Raw genomic sequence first — 27,864 nt, 5'->3', positions numbered from 1 at the left:
TTTATTTATTTTTATCTTCTTTTTTCTTTTTTTTTGACGATTTTATTTCTCCCTCGTCATCTCTTGACCTTTTTCCTTTACTCTCTTTTTCTTTTTTCTTTTCCTCTTTCTTTTCATCTTTCTTTTCATCTTTCTTCTTTTCTTTCTTCTCTTTCTTTTCCTCTTTCTTTTTTTCTTTTTTTTCTTCTTTATCTTTATCTTTCTTTTTCTCTTTTTTTTCTTCTTTCTCTTTCTCTTTCTCTTTCTTTTTCTTTTCTTCCCTCTTTTCTTCCTTCTTTTCTTCCTTCTTTTCTTCCTTCTTTTCTTCCTTCTTTTTATCTTTACTCTTTTCTTTATCTTCTTTCTTTTTATCTTTACTCTTTTCTTGATTTTTTTTATCTTTTTCAGATATATTTTGTGAAATATTTTCAGATAAAACCAAATCTATTGCCTGTTTCATAGCTATACTATTTCTCGTAAGAGCAGTTCCTGATTCATAGAATGATAAACGCTCTTCTACTTGTTTTTTTAAAGCTTCCCCAAATCTTGTAGTAGGTATTTCTAAGAATATAACTAAAATGTTCAACTTGGTAATAATTTATACCTGTGAAATTATCTATTCTACTAGCAATTGCACATTTATTTGCCAAAAAACGTGATATACGTCCTTTGTTTCTTTGTTCAGCACGTCCAATAAATGAAGAATGATATATTATTCCATATTTCGGTGTATTTCCTTTAGTCTTTAAAGCTCTATATAGGCGTAAGTAAATAAAATGGAAAAAATATTATTATACCGAAATAACGCTTTTTCGGCTCCCAAAATTTGAACCGTTGATGCTGGATATTTAGACAAATTTGTAAGACTTCCTGCATGTGAAATTAATCTTGCTCCAATTACCTCTCCTATGAGTTTTGTAAGGTTGGGTGCCACCGTATTCATTTTATTAACAAGATATTTATATAATTTTTTCCTATAATCCACAAGATTTACTACTTTTCGTGCAAATATCACTATATTTTCCATATCAACAGTAGATATATCTTGTCCCATACTAATACGTGCTGTATTAATAATATTTTGAGCTGCAACTAAATCATTATTCATAATTGCCACTATATCTTGAAAATTATCCTGAGAAAGCGATCTTTTATTTCCAATATAAATTGCTAACTTTGCATATTGATAATTATCATTTACAAATTTCACAAGTTCCGGCATATGCCATCCATACCATTCCCTACATATTTAACAAAAAATATTAAATACTTATATATAAAAACTTATAAACTACCTTACACGCATAGAAAATGTATTAATACCTTTATCAAGCTGATCCATCACTGCAATTGCATTGATTATATGATTATCTGCCTTATTCACATTAAATTTCACTTTTGCCCGAGAATACCTATAATTCATCATTTTTTCTTCTCATACTTGATAAATTTATTACGAATGACCAAGTCCAAGTTGTGCTTTCTCAAGATCTCCCGGTTGTAGTTGTTTTAACAATTTTCCACTATGAAAACGAATTCCTCGTAATAAATCTTGAGTAATCTCCGATGTATCACATTCAATCCCTTTAAATTTCCCTCGAATCTCTCCTGCAAGATTCTTATCTGATACTCCAAGTACTAAACGTCCTTTCTTCCCAAATTTAGGAAGATTCATCTCAAGAAACGTCCTCAAGTTTTCATTCATCAATCCTGGAATATTAACCTCTTCTAATCCCTCCTTTCACTCAAAATACCATCTGATATATCCTTAATATTCTCAAGTGCATTAGCTGCATCTCTGTAAGGCAAAAAACTCCTCAGTTTAACAAATTTTCCAAACTTTGAAAGATCTTGCGATGCCTCTTGAACTTCCTTCAGTTTTGCTCCAATTGCCTCTGCTTGAATAACCTCAAAAAGCGCATATCCCGTTGCAAATTCGGCAAGAATTTGGTCAACCATATTAACCCGTTTTCTTAACCTTTTCTTAACAAAATCTTAATTATCTATTAAAAATTCTCTTTTTTTTTGACGAACTAAAAAAACTTTTTAACATTAAAAAATAAATTCTTAAGAATTCTATTAAGGAATGATTACTTTCTTAAATCCTAAGGCAGAGTCTTTACGCCGGGAACAGGCTTTGCAGGTAATTTTTATATCTTTTTTTAAATAAGTAATAGATAAAAGGTTAATATGGCAGCAGCACAAGGTCTGCAGAATGTGCTTAAAAGTAATCTTGGGCCTAAAGGGACTATTAAAATGTGTGTATTTATTAATAGAAAGGGTTATAAGAGAATAAGTTCTTAATAGTTTTAGGTTAGTTGATGGAGCAGGAAATATTAAGCTTACAAAGGATGGAAAAGTTCTTTTAACAGAGATGGTAATAGGATAGAAGGGATTAGACGAGTTAAGAGTTAACTAATAGGTTAGCAAATTCAAAATCCTACGGCTAGTATGATTGCGCGAGCAGCAGTTGCGCAGGATGAGATTACAGGTGATGGAACAACATCTATTTGTCTTTTGGTAGGAGAATTGCTTAAACAAGCGGATATATATATTCAGGAAGGACTTCATCCTAGGGTGATAAGTGAGGGATTTGATTTGTCATTGAAAGAAGCGGTTAAGGTGAAGGTTTTAAGTGAAAATAAGGGTGAAATTAATGGGGAGGTAGTTTTTGGATGAATTTAAAATTGAGAAGGAAATGGATCGTTCGACATTACTTTTAGTAGCACGATCGTCGTTATCGACGAAGTTGCATCCTTCGTTAGTAGAAAGTTTATATCCGTATATTGTGGATGCAGTTTTATGTATTCAAAGAGAAAATGAGTCGATTGATTTGCATATGGTAGAGATTATGAAGATGCAGCATCGTACGTCTACGGATACGCAACTTATTAGGGGACTTCTTTTGGATCATGGTACACGTCATCCGGATATGATTAAAAGAGTTGAAAATGCATTTGTTCTTATTTTGAATGTCTCATTAGAATATGAAAAAACAGAGATTAATTCGGGTTTTTTTTACAGTAGTGCTGAGCAGCGAGAAAGACTTGTTGAAAGCGAAAGAAAATTTGTTGATAATAAATTGAAAAAAATTGTGGAATTGAAGAAACAAGTATGCGGGAATGATCCGAATAAAGGATTTGTTGTGATCAATCAAAAAGGAATTGATCCTTTATCTTTAGATGTCTTAGTTAAAAATGGTATTTTTGCTTTAAGACGTGCAAAAAGACGTAATATGGAAAGATTGCAGCTTATATGTGGGGGTGTTGCTCAGAATTCTGTAGATAGTCTTACCCCGGATATTCTAGGATGGGCAGGATTAGTATATGAACAAACATTGGGTGAAGAGAAGTATACATTTGTAGAAGAGGTTAAAGATCCAAAGAGTGTTACGATTCTTATAAGAGGTATTTGAATTATGATTTTTTTAGGTTTATAACTTTTTAGGGCCAAATGCACATACTATTACTCAGATTCAAGATGCAATTCGTGATGGTCTTAGGAGTGTAAAGAATGCAATTGAAGATCGTTGTTTAGTCCCAGGTGCAGGTGCTTTTCAAGTAGCATGTTCTGCTCATCTTCAAAAAAACTTTATTCATCAAGTTAAAGGAAAGGTAAAATTAGGAGTCCAAGCATTTTCTGAGGCCTTATTGGTTATTCCTAAAACTCTTTCTGCTAATAGTGGATTCGATACGCAAGATACAATTGTTGCATTAAAAGATGAGTGTTATCAAGGACATATTGTAGGTATAGATTTAAAAACAGGAGAACCTTTTGATCCAGTATCAGAAGGTGTTTATGATAATTATAGAGTAATTAGATATATGTTGCATTCATCTTGTGTAATTTCTACTAATCTTTTAAATGTGGATGAAATTTTGAGGTATCATTTATAAGTAATTATTATTATATTTAACTCGTTTAGGGCTGGAAGAAGTAGTCTTAAAGAAACCTCTCAAGTCTAGAAAATAACTATATAGAAAAATATTGAGAAAAAAGCATTTTGATAATATATCTTTAAAATAAAAATATTTTGATATATATTATTTTAAATAAACTTTTAATACTTGATTATAATATCATTTTTAAGTATATTTCCATATTTCATATTTTACCGTTATAACGCAATGATATTCAGCAATATGTTCTAGTCATTTTCATTTCATATCTTTAAATTCATATGAATCTTTTGCTAATTCTGCATTTTATCGAGGTTATATGTTTTTATTTTGGGTTATTGTATAAAATTTCAAAAAATTTATAAATACATTAGAGAATTTTTATAAATTCAAATTAATCAAAATATGCTAAACTACATATTATACTTTATATGGTTTTCAAATAGGTCAAATGAAATTTATAAATAGTAGTATATTCATTCCTTCTTTTCAAATACCATTGTTAATCCACATTTCCCACAATATCTTCTATCTTTATGAAGTGCCATAAAAACCCCCGCACCGCATGTTGGATGAGGACATTCACTACGAAGTCGTTGGATTTTTCCATCTGCATCCACTTTATAAAAATTTAAAATAGACAATTTAACCCTTAAAAAATATTAAATAAAAATAACAAAATATAAAATATAAAACTTTTTCCGCTTATGCTTTATCTTTTTAGGTGTTGTATATGTCTTCTTTTTTCGTTTTTTTGCTCCTCCGCGAAGACGAAGAACCAAATGCAATGTGGATTCTTTCTGAATATTATAATCTGACAAAGTTCTTCCATCTTCTAATTGTTTTCCAGCAAATATTAAACGTTGTTGATCCGGTGGAATCCCTTCTTTATCTTGAATCTTGCTCTTAACATTGTCAATTGTATCTGATGACTCAACCTCGAGCGTAATAGTTTTTCCTGTAAGTGTTTTCACTTCAAATATAAGTTTTCTTTAATAAAACCTTCATATCTTACCGAAGATCTGCATTTTTATATAAGATCTTGCTTACAACGCCTCTTTGACGCTGTTTCTTGAAGTTAATATTTAAGCTGAAGTCAGGCTCGTTAACGGGTGACTGGTTTTTTTGGACCTCATATTAGCCCATATTATATTTAAAGGGCTAGATAAGAGCAGATAAGCATAAATAACTTGGATAACATATAGAAATAGTGAATTTTCGGGTTTTTGATGTATATTATCCTTTTTTTCCCGGTTTCTGGGGCTAAATATAGGGAGAGATCAGTTGAAAAATGATCATATGTTTGGAGGTAAATTTGTCAGGAAAGCAGTGCTAGAAAGGAGAATATCAGGCGAAAATAGGATTGCATGTTTCTTTTCTACCAGGAATCTGAAAACCCGGTTTTTTAAACCGGGTTTATTGAGTATTCAGACGCTAGAGAAATGTATTGCTAGATTGCGTACAAGACTTGAGAATGAGGAGAAACGGAGAAGATCAGATGAAGTAATAGATGCGATTGTGTCTTTTATGGCATATTTATTTATCCTAGGGTTTTTGTAGAAAATCAACGGAAAATGAACATGAGCTTTTATATAAGTTTATTTGCAAACCGGAGCCCCAATTACCTATAGCTATTGGAGAAAATACTCTTAGTCCTGTCCTTGTTGAAAGAATTAAGATTGTACCGGGAGAGACCGTTTCTAGTTTGAATTGGAGAGAGAAATTAAGGGTTATTTCATGTAATGGGGGATTTGAGGGATTGACTACATTACAAGTGAATAGAATGATATACTCTATACCTTCTAAGGAGCGATCTTTTTTAGCGGAAGATATCTTTGATATGATGAAGGTATGTATATTTGTTTAGAATTTATAAAAATCTGATGATTTTTATAGAAGGCGTCTATTTATCCTGATAGATTAACATATGATTTTATTATGGATGGTTATGCCCAGGTGGGTGATGTAAAAGGAGCTGTTAAGATATTTTCACAAATGAAAGAATGTCATTATTTATATATTTTTAGAAAAATATTAATATTTAATTAGACGGGTTTGCGCCTTCAGTATATTCATATGCGCATTTAATGAAAGCATATTCGAAGATTGGTGATATTGATAATGTGTTGTTGCTATTTAAAGATATGGAGAAATATCCAATTAGTCCTAATCTAGTAAAGTTTATAAAATTTTTGTTAATATTTTTTTAATCTATTAGGTAATTTATACTACATTGATTTCTTTATGTGTTAAAAATCAATTATTTGAAGAAGCATGGAAAGTTTTTGATTTACTCAAGTACCGATCAAAGGATGTTTTCCCAGATGTTAAAACATATTCACTTATGATTCATACATGTGCATTAACTGGCGAAGCAGAACGTGCCAGCGAATTATTTAGGGAAATGTTATCTCATTCAGAGGGGTCTCTTACTCCAACTTTAGAAACATATAATGCTTTAATTTCTGCTTATGCTTCACGAAAAGATTATTTTTATGAAACATGGAGAATAGCAAAAACCTTATTAGATAATAATACTTCAATGGACAAAAAAACATTTATTGCATTGTTAAAGGGTTGTGGAAAAATGGGCGATTTAAAGAAAGCAAGAGTCCTGGTAAAACATATATTTCAAAAGTATAAGAATTTCATTATAATTATATTTGTATTGATGAAAATAGAACTGAAAGTTTAGAGAAGGTAGACATATATACATTTCAAGGCCTGTTTAGAGCTTATGCTAATTATATTCCTGAAAAGAGAATTCGGAATTCAGCAAATAATTATTCTGATAATAAAATAGAAGATATTTTGTCTTTAAAATTAGATACGAATATAGAAAATGATACTAGAAACACTTTTTTTGAGGATATTTCAAAGTCCGTATTTTTAAAAACTGATTTGCAAACATCAAAAGACGTTTTAGATGAATCTACTGCATTAATAAAATATATACAGAAAAATAAATATCCTTTTTTGGACGTTCAACTTATGAATTCATATCTTTCAGTGCTGATTAATCATGGTTCATATTCTGTATTTAAAAATGTTTATGAAAATATGTATTATTCTATAGCTACAAAGGAACAAGAAAAAGATTCTGATTTATATTTAAACAAATTTAAAAGAGGGTTATATACTTATCAATTGGGACTTGAGGCAGCTTATAAGTTTAATGATATAAATTTTGCACATTCTGTATGGAATGAAAGAAACCATTGGATATTTTTAATGAAAAATCAGGAAAAGGATCCTGAAGAAATGAATTTAAAATTTAATAGATTACATTTAACAGAATTAGATTTTAATCTTTGTAGATTGATGATTAATAATTTAGCTAAAAATAATTTATTAGAAGAAGCTCAATATTTTTTAATTTCATATCAAAATATGTTTTCATGGAAAGCAAATCATTTAAAGTTATTATGGAACAAAGCTAAACAAATGAAAAACGAATCACTTATGTCTTTAATATTGAGAACAACTAAACTAAGATAGTGCTTTTTTAATATATATAATTATAAAATAATAAATGAATTAAAAATCAAAGAAATAAAACTTTGGTTATAAAAGAATAAAATTTAAAATTTTAACTATGGCAAATTCAAATGTTACATTTGTTCCTAGCTTATTATATGACATTATGTATTTGTTACCTACTATATATTACAATTGAATTATACGAACGCCTTTAATAGTTCCTTATTGTTTGTCTTTAGACATTGAAGGAAATGGTACCAAATAGTTTTTTAGAAAAGAAAATTCTCTAATCAAAGTATGATTTTTTTATACTGTCTTGTCTTGACGTGTAGATCCTTTGCAAATACCTCTTATTCTATGTCGCTTAAGTGCATCCGTTCTAACAAAACTCTTTCCACAAGGGCAAACATAAGGTTTTTGATCGCCATGAATTTTTATATGTCGTTTTAAATCATGATGTCTAACAAATCTTACACGGCAAATTGGACAACAATAAGGTCTATCTGATAGATGTGTCTGAATATGAGATTGAATATTATATTTTCTCCCAAATCTTTTTAAACAACCATTATAGAGACATACGAATTTACCATCCGACTTTTCTGGACCCTGAATATAAGAAGAGATTGCCTCAAGGGAAACCATAGTCCTCCTGGATGAAAAGCGTCCAAATGTCATAGATTTCTTGGCTATTTCATTTGATGAAGGTAATGTATGTTGATTTTTGTTATCTAATGGTATAGGTGCCATAAATTGATTAAAGGATGGCTTATCAAAATATGTTATTCCGTAAGAAGTATCTTTAGGATCTATAATCGAATTATTTTGCGGTGACATGGGTGGTGAAAATATTTGAGAAGACAAATGATGAATAGAGTCCTTTAAGTTATCTTGCAAGTGTGAGGAATAATTATCCAAAATGTCTAATCCCTCTTGATGTTGTTCTCTATAACAATTTTGATCTAATGTAGTTGAAAAATTCTTATCATATTGTATAGATGAATATGGAGGAGAAAGTAGTTGTATTTCATTAGGAATACTAGAAACTTCTTGGATATCCCTTTCCGAAAACAATTGAGGATCAATAAAATTCTGAATCATAAGTGATGGATCTAATGCTTCAAAACGAACTACTGGAGGAAAAATATGGCAGTTTTTGGATAAACACGTCTCTGCTGGAACCAGAGGTGGCGACAGCGAATTCTCCATAGTCATATTGCACTTATTAAGCAGGAGCTCACTCGCATCACCTTGAAGGCACTTTTCTTTATCTATCTTTTCCGCATATTTATATCTTTGAGATTTATATGCTTCCGAATAGTCATTGTAGTCCAAAAAAAACGTTGAATTTGGAGTCTCACATTTTGAAAAGTAATGCTCTGGGAGAATCTGCTTCTCTACAAAACCCCCGTCAAGATGATCTTTCATATAATTCTTTTGTATTAAGGCCATAGAAAAATTTTAAAAGTTGACCTGCAACCAGAAATTTATAAAAAAGCAAATAAATAAATAAATAAGTTCTATAAACGCAATATTATGCCTTATTATAGACCCCCTTAAGAATTAAGGGGTTAATGGTGCGTAATTATAAAGAAAAAAGGATGCCAGACGAGAACCGGTCTCGTATTTTTGACTTGAAAGATCTCGATGTTGGTTTGTTTATTTTGATACAAAGGTTGCCATAGAAACGGCTAAATTTTTTTTACAAATATTTTTAAATAAATTTTCTTAGAAAGGATTTTATTTACATCTTTTTCATTCATATTTGGTTAATTCTATATAAAAATATCTCTTTTCATTTAAATCTCAATTCTCATAGAGAAGTGGTTTCGACCTGGTTGCCATGGTATTATGCTAGAATTTCAGAGCTTCGGATTAAGACAAAAATCAAAAAAATTAAGAAACATATAAAATAGTGATTAAAAAGATATATTTTTAGAGAGAGTACTTTGGAGGTCATTTCTAACTAGGATATTTTATTTTTTCGTTATATTATTTATAAGTATCTGTTTTTAATAGATCTAGAACGTCCTTAAGCGGCGTTTTTTTTTTTATCAAGGTTTAATGTCAAAGAATGAAGCGTATTCTTGCCTATCCTATATGGTTGACATTCTCTGTGTTCCAGAAGACAGAGAATTCTTCATGTATTTTCAAGGATATGCAAACACGACTAAAAACTAAAATCAAGGAAATTAGTTTTTATGAAATTATTTCGAGAAAAAGAATATTTTCATTTTGTAGGTCTTATTCATTAATTTCTTATATCGAGTATTTTTTTTCAGCTGTTATTTGTATTTTTTGCTTAAGTATTCTTCCTTGTATCGGATTTATCAAAATATTTATCGTTTTGCTTTATGTATTATTACTTATCTTTCCAATCACACGGATGTTTTTTCGTCCTTTTCTACCTATTGTTTCATGGTTAATTCTTTTTTATGCATGCAGGTAAGCTGGATATTTTTATATATTTTTTTAATTATTTATAGGTTCATTCCTTCTTCTATGAGACCCCATATATGGATTTCGATTTTGCCTACTTTAGAAAATATTTTATATGGTGTCAGACTAAGCTCTTTGCTTTCAAATCATACTCACTTTTTTTTGGATATTTTAGCATGGATTCCGTATGGCATTATTCACTTTGGTGCACCATTTATTACTGCGATTGTTATATATCTTTCTTCTCCTCCTGGAACACTTCCAGTTTTCGCGAAATGTTTTGGATATCTAAATTTAATTGGAGTAATTATTCAACTTGTATTTCCATGCTCTCCTCCATGTATGTTTCAGTTATTATATTTTATATATCCTAAAAAAATCTAGGGTATGAAAGTCTATATGGAAGTCAGCTTGCAAATTATAGTATGGGGGGGTCTGCTGGTGGTCTTGCTAGGATTGATAGTTTTTTCGGCACAAAAGTTTATACATCTATTTTTCCTGCTTCTCCATTGGTATTTGGTGCTTTTCCATCACTTCATTCAGGTCATGCAACTCTTGAGGCATTGTTTCTAAGCTGCATTTTTCCTAAAACTACACCTTATTTCGTAATATATGTGCTTTGGTTATGGTGGTGTACAATGTATTTAACACATCACTATTTTATTGATTTAATTGGAGGAAGCTGTTTAGCAGTTTTTATTTTTTATATTGCAAATTATAATTATTCATCTCATATCTACTCTAGAAATTTATTTCGATGGGATTATCATAATGTAATATATGATTCATCTAAAACGGATCCAGAGGTTTCTAAACTTTCATTTGCTCGATACAACCTTCTACAAGACAGTAAAATGAATAGGATTTCTCATGATAATCATAAACATTCTTTTAATATGTCGCCTGAGTCTTTATATACTAACAAATTGTCAGAAGGTTCTTTATTTTCTATTTGGGATAAAGAAGCTGTTGGTTATATAAATACACTAAGTTCTTTCGATGACGTTGAAAATTATGGAAATATTGGTATTGTTATTAAATGATTATAGTTTTCCCATTAGATTGTTCTTATATATTTTGGTAATTCCATCTTAAACTTCTCTAAACACTTTGACCTAGTTGTTTTTTTATTTTATCCATTTTATTTGAAGAAATGAATGTTTAGACTATTAGGTTTGTTAATTAGTTTAATGTAATATATATCTTTGTTTAAATATCTTTTATAATTATTATGATCTATCTTTTTTCTTTCTGACATTTATTTTAAATTTTTATAAATGTTAGAATCATATATAATAATCTACTTTTTCTATTCTCACTGTTGTTATTCTAGGAATTGAAATAATCGATATTAAATATATAAAAGAAACTTTAAGAATTTAAAATTGTTTAAAAAAAAAACATAAACAATTACAAGTATTTATATAATGGATTTAAGAAATTCTACAACAGAAAAAATTCTGTAGTATTTGTATTTATATAAAGATATTTGATATATTATAAACATGAATTGAATTTGTATAATATGTTTTATTTAAAAGAAACGGTAAATATGTTGATAATTTAAATGGTATATATTTCATTAAATAAGAGTAATTTTTCCTTGATTTAAAAAAAGATAATACTTTTACAAGATTTGTAATAAATATTCTGTTATAAAAAAACTAAATATATTACGAAAAAATTCAGAAATCTAGTAGTTTAAATTAAAGGTAGATCAGCCTAGTTTAATAATACGACATTAGTTATATTTCTAAAGAATGTAGTAAAGGATTGATCTATTTTACAATTAATTGATAATATACAGTATATTTTTAAAAAAATTGGTAAATAAAGTTAAAGGATATTATAATATCGAGTTTTTTAAGTATAATTGAGATCCGATTAAAGATAGATTTTAAAATAGATAGACTATGTTGATGAATTTTTTTATGATGCTGAGTGAAGATTTATAAAGTTGGTTTTAGTTAAGAAAAAAGGCTAATCATCTTGCTATTAATTGTTAACGCTGCCCTCTAAATTTATTTTTATTCTATATTTTGAATATACCTTATGATTCCTTTTATAATTTCTGTTCTTTTTTCATATTAATAATTATTTTTTGCAAAACTTAATCTAATGTTTATTTTTCGAGACTAATTTTTGTACTTTATTCTTTTTTATTTCGACGTTGCATTACATCCTATTATTCATGTTAGCTTTTTTTTTTATGTTATAAATCAGATATACCCAATTATATATTCTTGCAATATTGACTTCTAATGTTGTAATATTTTCCCTAACAAATTCTAAATCCTCTTCATATTGTTTTAAAGATTCCTTTGCACTAGCAAGTTTCGACAAAAGAAATTCAATTGCTTCTGGAATAGGATATTCTATCATAACATTTGCCTTAACCTATCAGTAAAAAACTTGAAATATTAGAAAAAGGTACTCCAAGCCAGATATCTGCTTTATTTGTAGGTGGAATAACAGCTTTGGCATAAAGTGTGTCATCTAGCTCAAAATATGTCTCAAAAGGTTCTTTATTTTCCTGAGAATATTATATTTAATGTCTGATTTAATAAAAAAAAAACCTTTTTTGATTCCAAAAAACGTAGCATTTGCAAAGTTTTATCCATCTCTGGAATTTTTTCCAAAAGCCCAGCTGTATGTCTCTGAAAACTAATCTCCATAAAACGATACTTTCTATTTATTTGTTACTCAGATTTTTTAAACGCTGAAAGTACTTACGCAATTAATTTTTGAAATTGTCTAAGTGTTGGTTCAACTTGTTCTTGTGATGTTACATAATCTTCAATTTTATCAACAAAGGGAGCTGTAGGAATCCCTTTTTGATTCAAAGGTGCTTCTTTAGACTTCATCTTTTTAAAAAAAAATAAAAGAAAAATCCGATTCGAATATCTTTTAGATAAAAAAGGATTTTTTATATTCGATCTACATTTCTCAATATTTATGTTAAATATAGAATTAATATTATTTGAAATGTTGAAACTTGTATATTTTATATATTAATGATGTAATTTTTTTAATTTTTCTACCTTATTGTTATACAAGTGCAAATCGTTTCTGATGCTATTTGTTTTAGAAGAAAAGAAACAGCCTAAATTTAATTGTTTTTCATTTTTATTACATTTAATGAAGTAATGTATACATATGTTTATATATACATAAACGAATTCTTTTATAAAATGCAAATTTTTCATTTCAAAAAAAAAGAGATTGCTATAGTGTTAAAACCAAATAATTGTAATTCATCAAAAGGTTGTACGTTCTATAATTATCTATAAAAATATGGTTATTTTGATCATAAATTGACACTAAATTCTATCTCTGTTGTCCTTGAAGTTTTGCTAATTGTCCTAAAATATCCTGGACTTGCTGAGCAGGTTGTTGTCCTTGCGGAGATATTGTAGATGTTATTAAAGGCACAATTCCCTGATTTATTTGATAATTTTGGTTGGTAGAAGATCCTTGATACGGAATTTGTAGAGAAGATGTATAAGGCATATGCTGTATTTGAGGTGTCAATTGCTGAGATGATTGTGTTAATGCTCCAATAACCTTTTGAAGAGTTGTCGGATCAAGAGATCCAATTAAATTTGCTAAGTCCGAATTTGCTATGCCAAATGAAGGTGTATTTTGAGATTGAAAACTAGTATTATTATAATTCGACATTCCATATGCATTTGTTAATTGTAGAATGGACTGTTTTTTGCGGAGAGCTAATGCTACTGCAACATGAACATCAATATTTGCGTATTCTTTTATAATGTTTAGTATTTTAAAAATATTGTTTTATTAATTACCGTCAAATTTTACATCAGAGCTATCAGCTTTTCGATCAAAGATTTGCATTGAAATTTTAGATTGAGATTGTAATTGCCTATTAAGAAATATTATAGCCATTATCCCTTCGATAATCATTTGTTGAACAACAGAAGGCAATGGTAATCTTGGTGATAAAAACAATGTATCTATACGAAAACCTTTCTCTTTAAAAGCCTTTTCAACAAAATAAATAAAACTCCTATAATTTTTATTAATAATAAATTTAAATGCCTGCACGACAAATACCTGTCAGTATCATCTGTAATAATAATTTGGCATTCTGGAACGTTATTACCATATCGGCGAGGAAGAGGAAAATTATCTATTTGCTGATGTGAATAATTGCGAAATCGATCAGGAGAAGCAGATCTGTAATCTTTTCCATAATCAATTCCTCGATCTCTATGATATCGAGATTGAGATGATGGTCGTTTGCTAAATTCATCTCTTGAGCTATATCGATCTTTTTTATTATCACGATCATATAAAATGCCATATCCATGATTCCCACGTCCATGATTTCTACTTCTTCCACGTGCTGGAGACCGATCTCTTATATCCGGAGATCGTGATCTGGCTCGATAGTTTTTTTTATCATTAGAAGGAGGAATTTTATGTTTTTGTGGTTTTGAAACTTCTAAATCTACAAAGAAATTTGAATATATTTATTGCTTTTTATGTATAACTTACGCATCTTTCTCCCGCGAATCATAGTTCCCTGTTCACCATTAATTGCATTCTGGCATTCTTCTGATGAAAAAAACTGAACAAAGCCATAGGCTTGCTTCAATGCAATTTGACCTAATCGTCCATATTGATGAAAAATACGAAAAACATCTTTTTTTGTTACTTTTTCAGTCGGCAAATTACCTTTTAAAAATATTAGTTCAATATGCCTAATAAAAATACATATATATGAGTCTAAAATACCTATAAACATCCGAGATCCTGATGGAAATTCATGTGGTGATGTATTTGACATAATCTGTTTTTCATCTACAAGAAATTTCTGAAATAAGGCGTCTTCTTGTGGAGTACATGGAGCATCATGATTACTATTAGCATTTTTGTGATTGGGATATTGTATCAATGAAGAATTAACAGAATTGGTATCGGTTATAGAAGAAACAGAATTTAAGGCTTTTAAGATATCCGGAGAGAGTGGATTATTTGCAGTTGTCTGGAATGTAACTGACTGTGGGTCTGTCTTAGGGACAGGAGATAAGCTCGCCAGGAGTTTTTGAAGATCGAGGCTGCTGGGAATGGGATTAGGTGCATCGGAAAGCAACTGGCAGTTTTGTTGGATTGTCTCCTGAATTGTTTTAGAAAGTAAAGATATGTCGATATCATGAAATACTGGACTATGTTTTTCTGGGTTCACTTGGTCATTATCTAATGGCTGTATCTTTGTTTTATATGATGAATCCTGATTCATGTTGGCAAAAGAATAGTCATTTTTGTTGTTTATCACGCTGGGAACATGTTCCTGGATATTTAACCCAGATATTTGTTTATTTGAAGTTTCAACAATGGTATATTTTTTATCCAGAATCTCATTATTCATAGGCAGCAGATTTTCTATTTTTTTTTCAAAATCAAAGGTAAATTCCGGTTCATCATTATCATTTTTTTCTGAATACGGTTTTGGTAATGTCTCCAATAACTCCTTATAATGTGTATTCGACAATTCTAAAGATATTTCTGGGAATCCATTTGCAGATTCCCCAGTAGGAACAAAATTTTCTTCCTCATCCCCTTCTATGCCCTCCTTATCTATATTATCTTTTTGATTCATATTTTTATAATCACTATTGCTTAATATTGATTCTTCGCATCTGATGTATATCTTTTATTCACTCAACTAATACACTCCAAAAGGATATATTCAATGCTTATCCAGGAATAGGCACGTTATCTTCAGTGTAAATTAAACATGTAATATCTGCTATTAAATTCAATAGGATCAAAGGGGTAATTAGAGCGTTTAATAAATTGTTAAATAATCTATTTTATTTAGTAAGAATCCCTCCCTTTATCCTAAATAATCTAGAAAAGAGTATTTATATGTGCTATTTTAAGAAATACTGGAAAAAAGTCTTGAAAAAAATCTTGCTTAACAAGAGTCCTGAATTACTATAATATTATCTAAAAATGAAGTGTTTGTTGTATATCTTTTATTAATAAACTCTATAGCCTCTTGTAAAACAGAATATTTAAGATATAATATGCGAATATAATCGTTGCCAAATGTTTTTGGTACTTTTGAAAGTACTGTTTTTTTTGCGGACTTTTTTTCTTACCTCCGATGAGGGATTTCAGAAAATGAAGGGTAATACCCTTAATATTTTTTATGATTGACAGTTAAGATGGTAACTTGATTAAAAATAAGCTGTATACAATATATCAAATAAAAAGAGTTTTTATATTTATGAAAATCAACAATTATAAAAATATCAAAATATCTAGAAAAATAAAGGAAATATGTCTGAATGAAATTTGAAAAATAGAGCTGATTTATATGATTATAAGAACATTTTTAATAAATATAAATAATTATTTAAATATTATTTTTTCATTTTTTTGTATTGTTATTTAAACAAGTATTTTAAATATTTACTCGGCTTAAAATGAGACACTTATATATGTGGAAAATATAGTTTTTTATTTACTTATATTTAAAAATAACGCGCTTTTAAAAATAATATATTTTTTTGGTCATATTTAATAATCCTTATTTTAAGTTTTTTTTTGTTTGGTGATTTTATTTTTAAAGTAACAGATAAATGTTTTTATTATTATTTATATGAAATAGTTAAACATTTTTGATATTTTAGAATTTATTTTTTACCATTTTATAAAATTTACTGTTATCAGTTTGAGTTTATAGAATTAATAAAGAATACTTTGAGAAACATCATTATTATTAAAAATGACACTAACAAAATATTATCAACAAAAACGTTTAAATTCAAGAATAATTAAAATTATCTTTCTCTTTTCTAAAAAATAAAACATTTGATTACTTAAATTACTCAACTTTTAAAAAAGATTGCCCTTAAAACACAACTTTTTTTTAGAAGATTTTTTTATATAAGAAAAAATAGAGAAGAGAATGTGTTCAATTAAACTAAAAGTACATGTCAAACATCATTAGTCGAGTATTCTTTAATTAAAACTAAAGATCAGAAGAAGTATTGATTATAAATCAATATTGAAAACAATGTATTGATTAAAGAAAAAGGTTTAAGAATTAGTTATTTGAATGAAGTTATAAATAAGAAATATACTAGGTTTAAGGATAATAATATAGTATTAAAAGTAGTAAAAGTTTGAAATGAATTAAAATAAATGTTAAAAGTCGATAAATAAAATAAAATGTAAATTACATATTATTTTATAAAAAACGATTGAATGGGATAAGAAGGAATATAGAAAAAGGCAAGAAAGATCATTTAAATTTATAATCAGGATTTGTAATGGTTTTTATTTTTAATAGTTTTTCCTAATTTTTTTAGGGTTTAATAAAAACTGCGAAATTCATCTTAAAATCTATTTATGAAATAACTATCAAGCTTAATAAAGGACCCAATTTAGAAGCATATTTTTAATATTTATGTTATATATTGGGATCCAGAAATAATACAAGATGTTCTTTTCCATAATTAATAAAATTATAGTTCTAGGAATATTGATTTTAATTGGTGATTATATTTTGGATTATTTTTATTTTTAACTATTTATAGTTCCTACTTATGGCAATCAAAACACGTATTTGAAAGCTAGAGATCCTCAAGTAAGCGCTGGAATTACGCCGTTTAAGGATTTTGCTGTTAAGGAAGAAGAAATCGTTGCTTATATTTTGAGAGAAGATTATAAAGATAAAAATAAATGCAAATCAAAGCTTAATGAATATTGTAAAGAATTGAAGGGAATAGATTCAGAATTAAATAAAGTTCATAGTAAAGTTAAAGAAATTTGTGAAAATATAGATAAAAAATGCAAAGACATGAAAGAAAAAGTTGAAAAAGAATTGGAAGCTTTTAAAGAAGAACTTAATAAAATAAGACATGTCATAAGTGAAGAAAAATGTGAAGGACATCAACAAAAATGTATACTTTTAGAAGACACGGGTTATAGTGATGATATTAAGAAGAAGTGTCTCAAGTTAAGGGAAGAATGTTACAAATTGAAGCGTGAAAAGGTGGCAGTGGAGCTCCTTTTCAGGGCTCTTGGAAAAGGTGCTAAAGATAGTGAAAAATATTCAGAACAAACTGTTAAATGTAAAGAAAAGTTGGGAAAGATTTGCCCAATATTAAGCCGAGAAAGTTACGAGTTGATGGATTATTGTCTTAATCCAACTAGCAAATGTATATATCTAAGAGAAAAATTGAAGATTATTTGCGAACTTTTGAAAAAAAAATTGCATGAGAATGAATTAAAGGAAAAGTGCTATGAAAGACTTGAGAAATGTTATTTTTACGGACCAGCATGTGATGAAAAGTGTGAGGAGGATAAGACGAAATGCAAGGAAAAAAATATTACATATAAAGCTCCAGTATCCGATTCTAGTCCTGTCGAACCGAAGCCGTCGTTGTTGACAATGATTGGGTTGGATGATGTGTATAAAAAGGCTGAAAAAGAAGGAATTATTATTGGAAAAGTAGGAATGGATTTACCAAGGATGTTTGGTGATCATTTTCTGCAAGATGTCTTGTTAGTGTTGAGCAGATATGAGCCAGTGAGGGAACTAAAAAATAAATGCGATGAAGCGTTAGAAAATTGTTATGATTCTAAGTATATGAATACTGATTTTAAAAAGTTATGCGATGATGGAAATACTAAAAACGCCAAATGCGAAGAATTACTAAATGTAAATTTAAAAGAAAGATGTACAAATCTCAAATTAAATCTTTATCTGAAAGGGTTGTCTACAAAATATGATGAAAAAGCTGATTCAGATCATTTATTCTGGAGAGAACTGCCAACATTATTTACGAAAGGAGAGTGCGCAGAACTTGAGTCGGAATGTTTCCATTTAGAAAAGGCGTGTAAAAATAATAAGATTGATCAAGCGTGTCAAAATGTAAGAGCAGCGTGCTATAAAAAGGGACAAGACAGGATGTTGAATAAGTTCTTTCAAAAGGAATTGAGGGTAATACTTGGTGATTTAAGATTTAATAGTGAAAGTCTTAAAAAATGTCAAAAATTTGTGGTAGAAGAGTGCAGAAAACTTGATAAAAAATACCTTCCAAAGTGTCTTTATCCTAAAGAACTATGTTATGCGGTTTCAAATGATATTTTTCTTCAATCCAAAGAGTTAGGTGTGCTTTTGGATGATCAAAGGGATTTTCCATTAGAAAAGGACTGTATTAAATTGAAAGAGGATTGTGAAGGTGTTTTGAAAGATTTAGGTTTAAATAATGGGAAATGCGTTACATTGAAAGAGCGATGTGAATATTTTAAAGTTAGAAAAGAACTGAAATATGCGTTTTTGAAAGAAAAAAGTGATGCATTAGCGGATAATGAAAAATGCATGAAAGCCTTGAAGGATAAATGTGGTAAATTACTTAAAGGTGGAGTGGGGGGGGGGGGGGGGGGGGTTATATCATGTTTTATGCGCTTTACCAGAAGAAACATGTAAATTTATGGTTTCAGAAGCTAAGAATCATTGTAATATTTTTAAAAATAACGTGGAAAAGCATGGAATTTTGAATAAAACCAAAAATTTAAATGAAACATTGGTTGAAGAAACCTGCGTGCTATGGGATCCATATTGTGATCAACTTATGGAAAATTGTCCAGAGACATTAAAAAATAATTCCAATAGCACTGATAAAAAAGGAGTCTGTTTACAACTGAAAGAGAACTGCAAGCCATTCTGGGAGAAAAAACGATTGGAAGATGAACTAGCTTATCTCTTGAGAGGCAATTTAGGAGATGTAAGTAAATGTAAAGAAACCTTAGGAAAGTATTGCACCGAATGGAAAGCAGTATCAAATGAAATATTCAATGCTTTGCTTGGTAATTGTAATGATACTACCAAGGTAGATGTCTGCAAAAAATTAGTTGGAAAAGTACAGAAGATATGTTCTACTTTAAAAACCAATATGGTGAAAGTGGAAGAGTTGGAAAACAAGAGGGATGAATACGAAGAGGCGGAACTGGTGGCAAAAGAATCTACGAAAGCAGCTAAGTTATTGCTATCAAAGCCTGGACAAGCCGTAACGCCAAGCGCGCAGAATAGCAGTGGTTCTGTACCAGCACAGCCACCACCACTACAAGATGAAACATCCGATACATCAAGTGGAACACCAAACACACAAGGTGAAACGACAAAGAATGCAAAACTCGGACTCGTTAAAAGAGCGTATGTAGCTGAAGAACTTCCAGAAGCAGAGCTAAAAGCATTTAATGCAACGATGATAGCATTGGAGTTGTATTTGGAATTAAAAGAGGAATGTGAACCTTTAGAACTAAATTGCAATTTTAGAGAGGATTGTTCGGATTCTAAAAGAATATGTAGAAGAGTAGACATGTTATGTAAACTGGAACCATTAGAAATTACACCTCATCATACAGAGAAAACAACAGTTACGATGACGGAAACAAAAACCATTACGATGACGGAAACAAAACCCATTACGATGATTATTACGACGGCTACTATAACCAATTCAATAGGTGGAGAAGTAATACGACAGTGTACATTGCTACGGATAATGGATACATGGGTGACGAATACGATAACGAACACGTCGATAGTGACGTCAACACTGATGTCAACAGTCACGTCGACCTCGATGCTCAGGTGCCAACCTACAGAATGTACTACTGATTCAAACAAAGAGACAGATAAAGGAGGACTAGAAGAAGTGATCCCGGGTGAAGGGATGAAAATAAGAGTCCCTGATATGATTAAAATAATGTTGTTGGGAGTGATTGTTATGGGGATGATGTAAATGAATGAAAAAAATGTTAATAGAATGAAAATGTGCATATATCCATTGTTTATATATAATAGAAATCTAAATGAATGAAATGAAGTTTTAATTATAACACACAATCTTAATTAGAGACTATACTTTATTTGGTAAAGTTTAAGCTTATCGAAGAACTAAAGTTTATGATAAGAACGAGTTCAAGTTTGTCGTAAAAAATCATTTCAAAATAACTAACTTTTCACTCTACCCATATTCAATTTAGAAACAACCCACTAAACTCCCTAAAAAGAGGTGGCAATGGCACGGCCGGTTAAGAGGCAAGCAGTACAAGGAGCACAAGATGAGATTAAGGAGGAACACCTTTTGGCTTTCATTGTGAAGGACAAATATGAGAAGGATTGCAAAGGAGAACTCGAGAAATATTGTCAAGACTTGAAGGAAGTAGATGGTCAATTCAAAGTGAATGATAAAGTTAAAGAACTTTGTGGTGGTGGTGATAAAACAAAACAAGAGAAAAAATGCCAAGAACTGAAAGACAAAGTTAAAAAAGAATTGGGAACTTTTAATGATGAACTTGATGCATCGGTAGATGACGTAAAAGATGAAGAATGTAAAAATTATGAAGAAAAATGTATACTTTTAGAAGAGACGGATCATGAAGATATTAAGAAGAACTGTGTCAAGTTGAGGGAAGGATGTTACGAATTGAAGCGTAAAAAGGTGGCAGAGGAGCTTCTTTTGAGGGCGCTCGGAGGGGATGTTAAAAATGGTAAATGTAAAGGAAAGATGGAAACTGTTTGCCCAGTATTAAGCCGAGAAAGCGACGAATTGATGTTTTTCTGCCTTGATTCGGATGGAACGTGTCAAGAGCTGAAAAAAAAATCAGAAGAAGTTTGCAAGTCTTTACAAACAAAATTGGATGAGAAAGAATTAAAGGAAAAGTGTCATGAAAGACTTGAGAAATGTCATTTTTACGGAGAAGCATGTACTGGTACAAAGTGCGAGGAGGATAAGACGAAATGCGAGGGAAAAGGATTCACATATAAAGCGCCGGAATCTGATTCTAGTCCGGTCAAGCCGAAGCCGTCGTTGTTGAGAAGTATTGGGTTTGATGATGTGTATAAAAATGCGGAAAAACATGGGATTATTATTGGAAAAACAGGAGTGGATCTACCAAGGAAGTCAGGTACAAAATTTCTGCAAGATCTCTTGCTAGTGTTGAGCAGAGATGAGAAGCAGACGGATGCAACAAATAAATGCAAAAAAGCGTTAGGAAAATGTGATGCTTCTAAGTATTTGGACCATAATTTGAAAGATTTATGCGATAAAAATGATAACGACAAATGCAAAGGATTACTAGATGTAAATGTAAAAGAAAGATGTACAAATCTCAAATTAAAACTTTATCTCAAAGGGTTGTCTACAAAATATAATAATGAAGAATCAGATCCTTTATTGTGGGGACAGCTTCCAACCTTTTTTATAAAAGGAGAGTGTGCAGAACTTGAGTCGGAATGTTTCTATTTAGAAAAGGCGTGTACGAATAAGATTGATGAAGCATGTCAAAATGCAAGAGCAGCGTGCTATAAAAAGGGACAAGACAGGATGTTGAATAAGTTCTTTCAAAAGGAATTGAAGGGAAAGCTTGGTCATGTAAGATTTTATAGCGATCCTAAAGATTGTAAAAAATATGTGGTAGAAAACTGTACAAAACTTAAAGATAAAAGATACCTTTCAAAATGTCTTTATCCTAAAGAACTATGTTATGCGGTTTCAAATGATATTTTTCTTCAATCCAAAGAGTTAAGTTTGCTTTTAGATGATCAAAGGGATTTTCCATTAGAAAAGGATTGTCTTGAATTGGTGGAGAAGTGTGATGAACTTGGTAGTGATTCATTATTGAATTTAGAAAAGTGTATAACATTGAAAAGACGCTGTGAATACTTTAAGGTTACAGAAAGATTTAGAAATGTATTTTTAGAAAAAAAGGATGATTCGTTAATGACTCAGGAAAACTGTACAAAGGTATTGCATGAGAAATGTAATACTTTATATAAGAGGAGAAAGAATTCATTTAGTGTTTCATGTGCTTTACCAGAAGAAACATGTAGTTATATGGTATTCCATACAAGTCAAGATTGTAAATATTTAAAAGAAAACATCAAGAATGGAGGAATTGTAGGAAAAATTGGAGGAGCAAATGGAAATGAAACAGCACTTGAAGAACTCTGCACAACATGGGGCCGACATTGTCACCAACTTGTGAAGAATTGTCCGGATAAGTTGAAAAAAGAAGGTGATAAAGATCATAACTGCGAAGCACTCGATGAAAAATGCAAGGAAACCTTTCAAAAGTTGAAAGCGAAGGATGAGCTGACTCATCTGTTGAAAGGAAGTTTAAAGAGTGAAGATGAATGTAAAGAAGCATTAGGAAAGAATTGCACTGAGTTGGAAAAGAATCAAACATTCAAAATTCTGCTTACTAATTGTGATGATCCTACCAAGGGAAATGTTTGCAAAAAATTAGTTGGTAAAGTAAAAGAGAGATGTCTTACTTTAAAAGACGAACTGAAGAAAGCGAAAGATGAGTTGACAGAGAAGAAAGATGAATACGATGAGCTCAAACAGGTGGCAGAAAAATCTACAGAGGCAGCTAAGTTATTGCTATCAAAGTCTGGAAAAGCCGCAATGCCAAGTGGACAGGATAGCAATGCTTCTGGACCAGTACCAGCACCAGCAGGATCAGGGTCGCCATCATCACCAGCAGTGCCACCACCACCAGGGCCACCACCACCACCACCATCACAAAATGGAACGCCAGGTGCACCAGGCACACCAGGCACACCAGATGGAACGACGAATAATGCAAAACTTGGACTCGTTAAAAGAGCATATGTAGATGGAGGAGTATCAGAAGCAGAGGTCAAAGCATTTGATGCAACGACGATAGCATTGGAATTGTATTTGGAATTGAAAGAGGAATGCAGCGCTTTACAACTAGATTGCGGTTTTAAAGAGGATTGTAAGGAAACTGAACCAGCTTGTAAAGAAATAGACACGTTATGCGGAGGAATAAAACCATTAGAAATTAAGCCTCATCATACAGAGACGCAAAAAGAAATCTCAACCACTACCACGACCACTACAACGACCACTACCACGACTACTACCACGACTACGACGACAACTACTACTACAACCAAGCCGGGAAGTGGAGGAAAAGTAACAGAAGAGTGTACAATGATACAAACAACAGATACATGGGTGACGAGTACGTCATTGCATACGAGTACGATAACGAGTACGTCAACGGTGACGTCGACAGTGACGTTGACCTCAATGCGCAAGTGCAAACCTACCAAATGTACTACTGATTCAAACAAAGAGACAGAAGAAGGAGGAAAAGAAGGAGAAGAAGATGTAAAACCGAATGATGGGATGAAAATAAGAGTTCCTGATATGATTAAAATAATGTTGTTGGGAGTGATTGTTATGGGGATGATGTAAATGAATGAAAAAAATGTTAATAGAATGAAAATGTGCATATATCCATTGTTTATATATAATATAGATGTAAATGAATGAAATGAAGTTTTAATAATTTTAACACAGAATCTTAGTTCGAAACTATGCTTTATCGGGTAAAGTTTAAGCTTATCAAAGAGCTAATAAAATTTATGATAAGAACATGTTTAAATTTGTTGTAAAAGTACTTGAATGAATGGATTATCGTGAAAAAAAGAGAGTTCTGCGTATCTTAAAAAATTAGGTAGGGGTTATCATTATTTTAAAAAAAAAGAGTCAAGTATAAAACCAGCGTAAAACCAGCGTAAAATGAGTCCATCTCATCTCATTATAAACAACGACACCAGTCTAAAATGATTGTAAAATGGATCTATCATGAAACTCTAACCCTAACCCTAACCCTAATCCATCTAACCAGAGAAACCAGTGATGTTGAACCCATTAAAAGAAGAGTTGAAATCGAGAGCTTTATGATCATCAAAAAGAGAAACATTAGATCGATTGAAAATGGAATGATCATGAAAACTGTAACCCTAACCCTAACCCTAAACTGACTAGCCAGATCACCCGACTCTTCTAAAACCACTAGAATTTCATTGCAAAATGAGTCAACTGAATGTCCATTTAAAAAGAAGTACTAAGATTTATTCAATTCTTTTATTATTTTAAAAAGAAGAGGAAACTTTATAACTACTTTAAAAAAGAAGAGCAAACTTTATGATTACTTTAAAAAAAAAATAAAATCCAAGTTTGTTGTAAAAAACCAGTAGAATTATTGCAAGAAAATTGATAAATTTTATGATTATTTCAAAAAAATTAATAACTCTAAAATCACTGGAAAAAACTAGTGAAATCTATTGTTTATTTAAAAAAAATAGTAAAATCCAAGTTTGTTGTAAAAAAATTATTTAACTCTACGCTAATTACAAAAGAACTAGTGAAATCAATTGTTTATTTAAAAAAAATCACTAAACTCTAAGATCATTGGAAAAAAATAGTGAAATCCAAGTTTATTGTAAAAAAATTAATTAACTCTAGGCTAATTACAAAAGAAGTAGTGAAATTTATTACTTGTTTTAAAAAAATTACTAAAATCTATTGTTTATTTTAAAAAGACAAGTAAACTTTATGATTACTCCAAAGAATTAGTAGAATCTATTGTTTATTTTTAAAAAATCAGTAAACTCTACGCTAATTACAAAAGAACTAGTGAAATCAATTGTTTATTTAAAAAAAATCACTAAACTCTAAGATCATTGGAAAAAAATAGTGAAATCCAAGTTTATTGTAAAAAAGTTAATTAACTCTAGGCTAATTACAAAAGAAGTAGTGAAATTTATTACTTGTTTTAAAAAAATTACTAAAATCCAAGTTTGTTGTAAAAAACTAGGAAATCTATTGATTATTTCAAAAAAATTAATAAACTCTAAAATCATTGAAAAAAACTAGTGAAATCCAAGTTTATTGTAAAAACGATTAGAATAATTATAAAAGAAGTAATAAACTTTATGATTATTTAAAAAAAAAGAGAAAACTTTATGATTACTTTAAAAAAAATAGTCAAATCCAAGTTTGTTGTAAAAAAAATATTTAACTCTACGCTAATTACAAAAAAAATAGTGAAATTTATTACATGTTTTAAAAAAACTAGTGAAATCTATTGTTTATTTAAAAAAAAAATAAAATCTGTTTATTATTTTAAAAAAACTAGTGAAATTTATTACTTGTTTTAAAAAAAAAATAGTCAAATCCAAGTTTGTTGTAAAAAACCAGTAAAATGATTGAAAAAAAAGTAGTGAAATCTATTGTTTATGAAAAAGAGTCTATGATTATGATAAAAAAAGAGTTAGAGATTGCTTATCGTGAAAAAAAACGAATCCATCTGTTTAGCAAAAATTAGTCTGTCGTTAGGGCGAAGCTAGTGGTGATTTAATAAAAGTAAGCCATTCAATAAGGTTGAATTGAATTAAAGAGATTGATTTGAGAGATGTTTTTATTTAAAAATAATTTAAAAAAAAAAGAAAAGATTTTAAAATGAAATTTAAAAATGAAAATAAAAATAAAAAAAAATGAATAAATTGGACAAGTTGAGTTGAATTTTCATTGATAAATATAAGAAATGAAAGGATAACGTAGGTTTTATTAAAAAAAAGATGTCCATTTAAAAATATCTTTAATTTAAAAAAAAAAGATTTTAAAATTAAAAATGAAAATGAAAAATAAAAATGAAATCTAAAAAAATTTGTTGAATAGATCAAGTAAGATTGAATTGATTTTTCATTAGTAAAGATGAGAAATGAAGGGTTAGAGTAGGTTTTATTAGAAGTACAATTCAATGAAATTTAAAAGGATTTTAAAAATGAAATATAAAAAAATTATTTAGCAGTCAATTATATAAAAATGAATTGATTTTTACTACTAGAAATGAGAATTTAGAAATAATTTTGTTAGAAGTAGAATTTTTTGTTAAAACTAAAATTAGATGAAATTTAAAATTAAAAATGAAATCTAAAAAAAAAAAGAAATGTAAAAAAATTTATCAATACTGGATTATGTAAAAAAGAATTCATTTTTCATTAGTAAATATGAGAATTTAGAAATAATTTTGTTAAAAGTAAAATTAAATCAAATTCAAAAGGGTTTTAAAAATGAAAGTGAAATTAAAAGTGAAATTGAAAATGAAATGTAAAAAAATTAACAATTAATCAAATGAAGTAGAATTGATTTTTTATCAACTAAAAAGAGATGAGAATTTAGAGATAATTTTATTAAAAGTAGAATTAAATCAAATTTAAAAGAATTTTAAAAATAAAAGTGAAATTAAAAGTGAAATTAAAAGTGAAATTAAAATGAAATGTAAAAAAAATTGTTCACACTTGATTATATGAAAATGAATTGATTTTTCAATAGTAAAGATGAGAATTTAGAAATATTTTTATTAAAAGTAGAATTAGATGAAATTTAAAATTAAAATGAAATTAGAATAAAAATTAAAATAAAAAAATAAAAAATGAAATCTAAAAAAATTGTTAACAATTAATCAAATGAAGTAGAATTGATTTTTTATCAACTAAAAAGAGATGAGAATTTAGAGATAATTTTATTAAAAGTAGAATTAAATCAAATTTAAAAGGATTTTAAAAATAAAAGTGAAAATGAAAATGAAATTAAAATGAAATGTAAAAAAATTGTTCACAGTTGATTATATGAAAATAAATTGACTTTTGATTACTAAAGATGAAAATTTAGAAAAATTTGTTCACACTTGATTATATGAAGTAGAATCGATTTTTTATTGACTTAATAAGAATTTAAAAATAATTTTCTTAAAACTAGAATTTTTTGTTAAAATTAAAGTTAAAAATGAAATTTAAAATGAAAATGAAAATGAAATTAAAATATAAAAATGAAATCTAAAAAAACTGTTAACACTTGATCAAATGAAGTAGAATTGATTTTTTATCAACTAAAAAAAGATGAGAATTTAAAAATATTTTTATTAAAAGTAGAATTAAATCAAATTTAAAAGGATTTTAAAAATGAAGATGAAATTAAAAGTGAAATTGAAAATGAAATATAAAAAAATTATTTAGCACTCAATTATATGAAAATGAATTGATTTTTCATTAGTAAGATGAAAATTTAGAAATATTTTTAACAATTGATCAAATGAAGTAGAATTAATTTTTTATTGACTAAAAAAAATAAGAATTTAAAAATAATTTTGTTAAAAGTAGATTTTTTTGTTAAAAGTAGAATTAGATGAAAAT

The 27,864-nt window shown here is 29.0% G+C and overlaps 10 protein-coding genes across 10 annotated transcripts; 5 read left to right on the top strand and 5 right to left on the bottom strand.

The window, feature by feature from the left end:
* Position 1: 1 nt before the first annotated feature.
* T552_02256 (hypothetical protein) lies at positions 2 to 1,984 on the bottom strand (the record flags this gene model as incomplete). Its single annotated transcript, XM_018370806.1, has 6 exons — positions 1,734 to 1,984; positions 1,437 to 1,689; positions 1,275 to 1,391; positions 777 to 1,220; positions 584 to 732; positions 2 to 540 (listed from the first exon to the last, which is right to left on the bottom strand). Exons 1-6 carry the CDS (start codon positions 1,936 to 1,938, stop codon positions 2 to 4), a joined length of 1,707 nt encoding a protein of 568 aa, XP_018225315.1. The 5' UTR covers positions 1,939 to 1,984.
* Positions 1,985 to 2,019: 35 nt separating this feature from the next.
* T552_02255 (T-complex protein 1 subunit zeta) lies at positions 2,020 to 3,998 on the top strand. The gene is made up of 7 exons (XM_018370805.1): positions 2,020 to 2,122; positions 2,164 to 2,237; positions 2,293 to 2,356; positions 2,407 to 2,601; positions 2,648 to 3,386; positions 3,427 to 3,862; positions 3,905 to 3,998. Exons 1-7 carry the CDS (start codon positions 2,066 to 2,068, stop codon positions 3,942 to 3,944), a joined length of 1,605 nt encoding a protein of 534 aa, XP_018225314.1. The 5' UTR covers positions 2,020 to 2,065; the 3' UTR covers positions 3,945 to 3,998.
* Positions 3,999 to 4,308: 310 nt separating this feature from the next.
* On the bottom strand, positions 4,309 to 4,952 carry T552_02254 (ubiquitin-40S ribosomal protein S27a). Its single transcript, XM_018370804.1, has 3 exons — positions 4,894 to 4,952; positions 4,575 to 4,851; positions 4,309 to 4,529 (listed from the first exon to the last, which is right to left on the bottom strand). Exons 1-3 carry the CDS (start codon positions 4,904 to 4,906, stop codon positions 4,355 to 4,357), a joined length of 465 nt encoding a protein of 154 aa, XP_018225313.1. The 5' UTR covers positions 4,907 to 4,952; the 3' UTR covers positions 4,309 to 4,354.
* Positions 4,953 to 5,131: 179 nt separating this feature from the next.
* T552_02253 (hypothetical protein) lies at positions 5,132 to 7,414 on the top strand. The gene is made up of 6 exons (XM_018370803.1): positions 5,132 to 5,381; positions 5,428 to 5,727; positions 5,775 to 5,883; positions 5,928 to 6,052; positions 6,097 to 6,515; positions 6,560 to 7,414. Exons 1-6 carry the CDS (start codon positions 5,178 to 5,180, stop codon positions 7,374 to 7,376), a joined length of 1,974 nt encoding a protein of 657 aa, XP_018225312.1. The 5' UTR covers positions 5,132 to 5,177; the 3' UTR covers positions 7,377 to 7,414.
* A 204-nt stretch (positions 7,415 to 7,618) lies between these two features.
* On the bottom strand, positions 7,619 to 8,855 carry T552_02252 (hypothetical protein). The gene has a single exon (XM_018370802.1). The coding sequence runs from the start codon at positions 8,808 to 8,810 to the stop codon at positions 7,665 to 7,667; it is 1,146 nt and encodes a 381-aa protein (XP_018225311.1). The 5' UTR covers positions 8,811 to 8,855; the 3' UTR covers positions 7,619 to 7,664.
* Positions 8,856 to 9,386: 531 nt separating this feature from the next.
* T552_02251 (hypothetical protein) lies at positions 9,387 to 10,886 on the top strand. The gene is made up of 3 exons (XM_018370801.1): positions 9,387 to 9,803; positions 9,845 to 10,137; positions 10,182 to 10,886. Exons 1-3 carry the CDS (start codon positions 9,433 to 9,435, stop codon positions 10,838 to 10,840), a joined length of 1,323 nt encoding a protein of 440 aa, XP_018225310.1. The 5' UTR covers positions 9,387 to 9,432; the 3' UTR covers positions 10,841 to 10,886.
* A 1,014-nt stretch (positions 10,887 to 11,900) lies between these two features.
* Positions 11,901 to 12,706, bottom strand: T552_02250 (hypothetical protein). Its single transcript, XM_018370800.1, has 5 exons — positions 12,531 to 12,706; positions 12,374 to 12,485; positions 12,232 to 12,330; positions 12,027 to 12,188; positions 11,901 to 11,979 (listed from the first exon to the last, which is right to left on the bottom strand). The coding sequence occupies exons 1-5, from the start codon at positions 12,659 to 12,661 to the stop codon at positions 11,947 to 11,949; spliced, it is 537 nt and encodes a 178-aa protein (XP_018225309.1). The 5' UTR covers positions 12,662 to 12,706; the 3' UTR covers positions 11,901 to 11,946.
* A 372-nt stretch (positions 12,707 to 13,078) lies between these two features.
* On the bottom strand, positions 13,079 to 15,469 carry T552_02249 (hypothetical protein). Its single transcript, XM_018370799.1, has 5 exons — positions 14,559 to 15,469; positions 14,319 to 14,498; positions 13,875 to 14,271; positions 13,607 to 13,827; positions 13,079 to 13,561 (listed from the first exon to the last, which is right to left on the bottom strand). The coding sequence occupies exons 1-5, from the start codon at positions 15,421 to 15,423 to the stop codon at positions 13,125 to 13,127; spliced, it is 2,100 nt and encodes a 699-aa protein (XP_018225308.1). The 5' UTR covers positions 15,424 to 15,469; the 3' UTR covers positions 13,079 to 13,124.
* A 1,759-nt stretch (positions 15,470 to 17,228) lies between these two features.
* On the top strand, positions 17,229 to 20,593 carry T552_04150 (hypothetical protein). Its single transcript, XM_018372201.1, has 3 exons — positions 17,229 to 17,329; positions 17,372 to 19,237; positions 19,287 to 20,593. Exons 1-3 carry the CDS (start codon positions 17,275 to 17,277, stop codon positions 20,585 to 20,587), a joined length of 3,222 nt encoding a protein of 1,073 aa, XP_018225307.1. The 5' UTR covers positions 17,229 to 17,274; the 3' UTR covers positions 20,588 to 20,593.
* A 262-nt stretch (positions 20,594 to 20,855) lies between these two features.
* On the top strand, positions 20,856 to 24,113 carry T552_02246 (hypothetical protein). The gene has a single exon (XM_018370798.1). The coding sequence runs from the start codon at positions 20,867 to 20,869 to the stop codon at positions 24,074 to 24,076; it is 3,210 nt and encodes a 1,069-aa protein (XP_018225306.1). The 5' UTR covers positions 20,856 to 20,866; the 3' UTR covers positions 24,077 to 24,113.
* Positions 24,114 to 27,864: the final 3,751 nt, after the last annotated feature.

This window comes from Pneumocystis carinii (genome assembly GCF_001477545.1).
Source record: "Pneumocystis carinii B80 chromosome Unknown supercont1.10, whole genome shotgun sequence".
Classification (NCBI taxonomy): Eukaryota; Fungi; Ascomycota; class Pneumocystomycetes; order Pneumocystales; family Pneumocystaceae; genus Pneumocystis; species Pneumocystis carinii.
The sequence above is the reverse complement of the archived record's forward strand: the minus strand, read 5'-3'. Positions and strand labels throughout refer to the sequence as shown.

What these genes read in the sequence shown, in the direction of transcription:
- T552_02254 (XM_018370804.1), bottom strand. An exon ending in ATAAAGCATAAGCGGAAAAA is followed by an intron (nt 4,530 to 4,574) that starts GTTTTATATTTT and finishes ATATTTTTTAAG; the next exon opens with GGTTAAATTGTCTATTTTAA.
- T552_02252 (XM_018370802.1), bottom strand. Translation starts at nt 8,810, where the DNA reads ATGGCCTTAATACAAAAGAATTATATGAAAGATCATCTTGACGGGGGT.
- T552_02246 (XM_018370798.1), top strand. Translation starts at nt 20,867, where the DNA reads ATGGCACGGCCGGTTAAGAGGCAAGCAGTACAAGGAGCACAAGATGAG.
- T552_02249 (XM_018370799.1), bottom strand. Translation starts at nt 15,423, where the DNA reads ATGAATCAAAAAGATAATATAGATAAGGAGGGCATAGAAGGGGATGAG. An exon ending in GATTCGCGGGAGAAAGATGC is followed by an intron (nt 14,272 to 14,318) that starts GTAAGTTATACA and finishes ATTTCTTTGTAG; the next exon opens with ATTTAGAAGTTTCAAAACCA. An exon ending in CTCTGATGTAAAATTTGACG is followed by an intron (nt 13,562 to 13,606) that starts GTAATTAATAAA and finishes ACATTATAAAAG; the next exon opens with AATACGCAAATATTGATGTT.
- T552_02253 (XM_018370803.1), top strand. Translation starts at nt 5,178, where the DNA reads ATGTTTGGAGGTAAATTTGTCAGGAAAGCAGTGCTAGAAAGGAGAATA. An exon ending in ATTTTCACAAATGAAAGAAT is followed by an intron (nt 5,884 to 5,927) that starts GTCATTATTTAT and finishes ATATTTAATTAG; the next exon opens with ACGGGTTTGCGCCTTCAGTA. An exon ending in GTAAAACATATATTTCAAAA is followed by an intron (nt 6,516 to 6,559) that starts GTATAAGAATTT and finishes TGATGAAAATAG; the next exon opens with AACTGAAAGTTTAGAGAAGG.
- T552_04150 (XM_018372201.1), top strand. Translation starts at nt 17,275, where the DNA reads ATGTTCTTTTCCATAATTAATAAAATTATAGTTCTAGGAATATTGATT. An exon ending in AGGAATATTGATTTTAATTG is followed by an intron (nt 17,330 to 17,371) that starts GTGATTATATTT and finishes AACTATTTATAG; the next exon opens with TTCCTACTTATGGCAATCAA. An exon ending in GGGGGGGGGGGTTATATCAT is followed by an intron (nt 19,238 to 19,286) that starts GTTTTATGCGCT and finishes TGGTTTCAGAAG; the next exon opens with CTAAGAATCATTGTAATATT.
- T552_02251 (XM_018370801.1), top strand. Translation starts at nt 9,433, where the DNA reads ATGAAGCGTATTCTTGCCTATCCTATATGGTTGACATTCTCTGTGTTC. An exon ending in ATTCTTTTTTATGCATGCAG is followed by an intron (nt 9,804 to 9,844) that starts GTAAGCTGGATA and finishes AATTATTTATAG; the next exon opens with GTTCATTCCTTCTTCTATGA. An exon ending in ATTTCCATGCTCTCCTCCAT is followed by an intron (nt 10,138 to 10,181) that starts GTATGTTTCAGT and finishes AAAAAAATCTAG; the next exon opens with GGTATGAAAGTCTATATGGA.
- T552_02255 (XM_018370805.1), top strand. Translation starts at nt 2,066, where the DNA reads ATGATTACTTTCTTAAATCCTAAGGCAGAGTCTTTACGCCGGGAACAG. An exon ending in GCCGGGAACAGGCTTTGCAG is followed by an intron (nt 2,123 to 2,163) that starts GTAATTTTTATA and finishes AATAGATAAAAG; the next exon opens with GTTAATATGGCAGCAGCACA. An exon ending in TGTTACGATTCTTATAAGAG is followed by an intron (nt 3,387 to 3,426) that starts GTATTTGAATTA and finishes ATAACTTTTTAG; the next exon opens with GGCCAAATGCACATACTATT.
- T552_02250 (XM_018370800.1), bottom strand. Translation starts at nt 12,661, where the DNA reads ATGAAGTCTAAAGAAGCACCTTTGAATCAAAAAGGGATTCCTACAGCT. An exon ending in CAATTTCAAAAATTAATTGC is followed by an intron (nt 12,486 to 12,530) that starts GTAAGTACTTTC and finishes ACAAATAAATAG; the next exon opens with AAAGTATCGTTTTATGGAGA. An exon ending in GTTTTTTGGAATCAAAAAAG is followed by an intron (nt 12,331 to 12,373) that starts GTTTTTTTTTTA and finishes TAATATTCTCAG; the next exon opens with GAAAATAAAGAACCTTTTGA.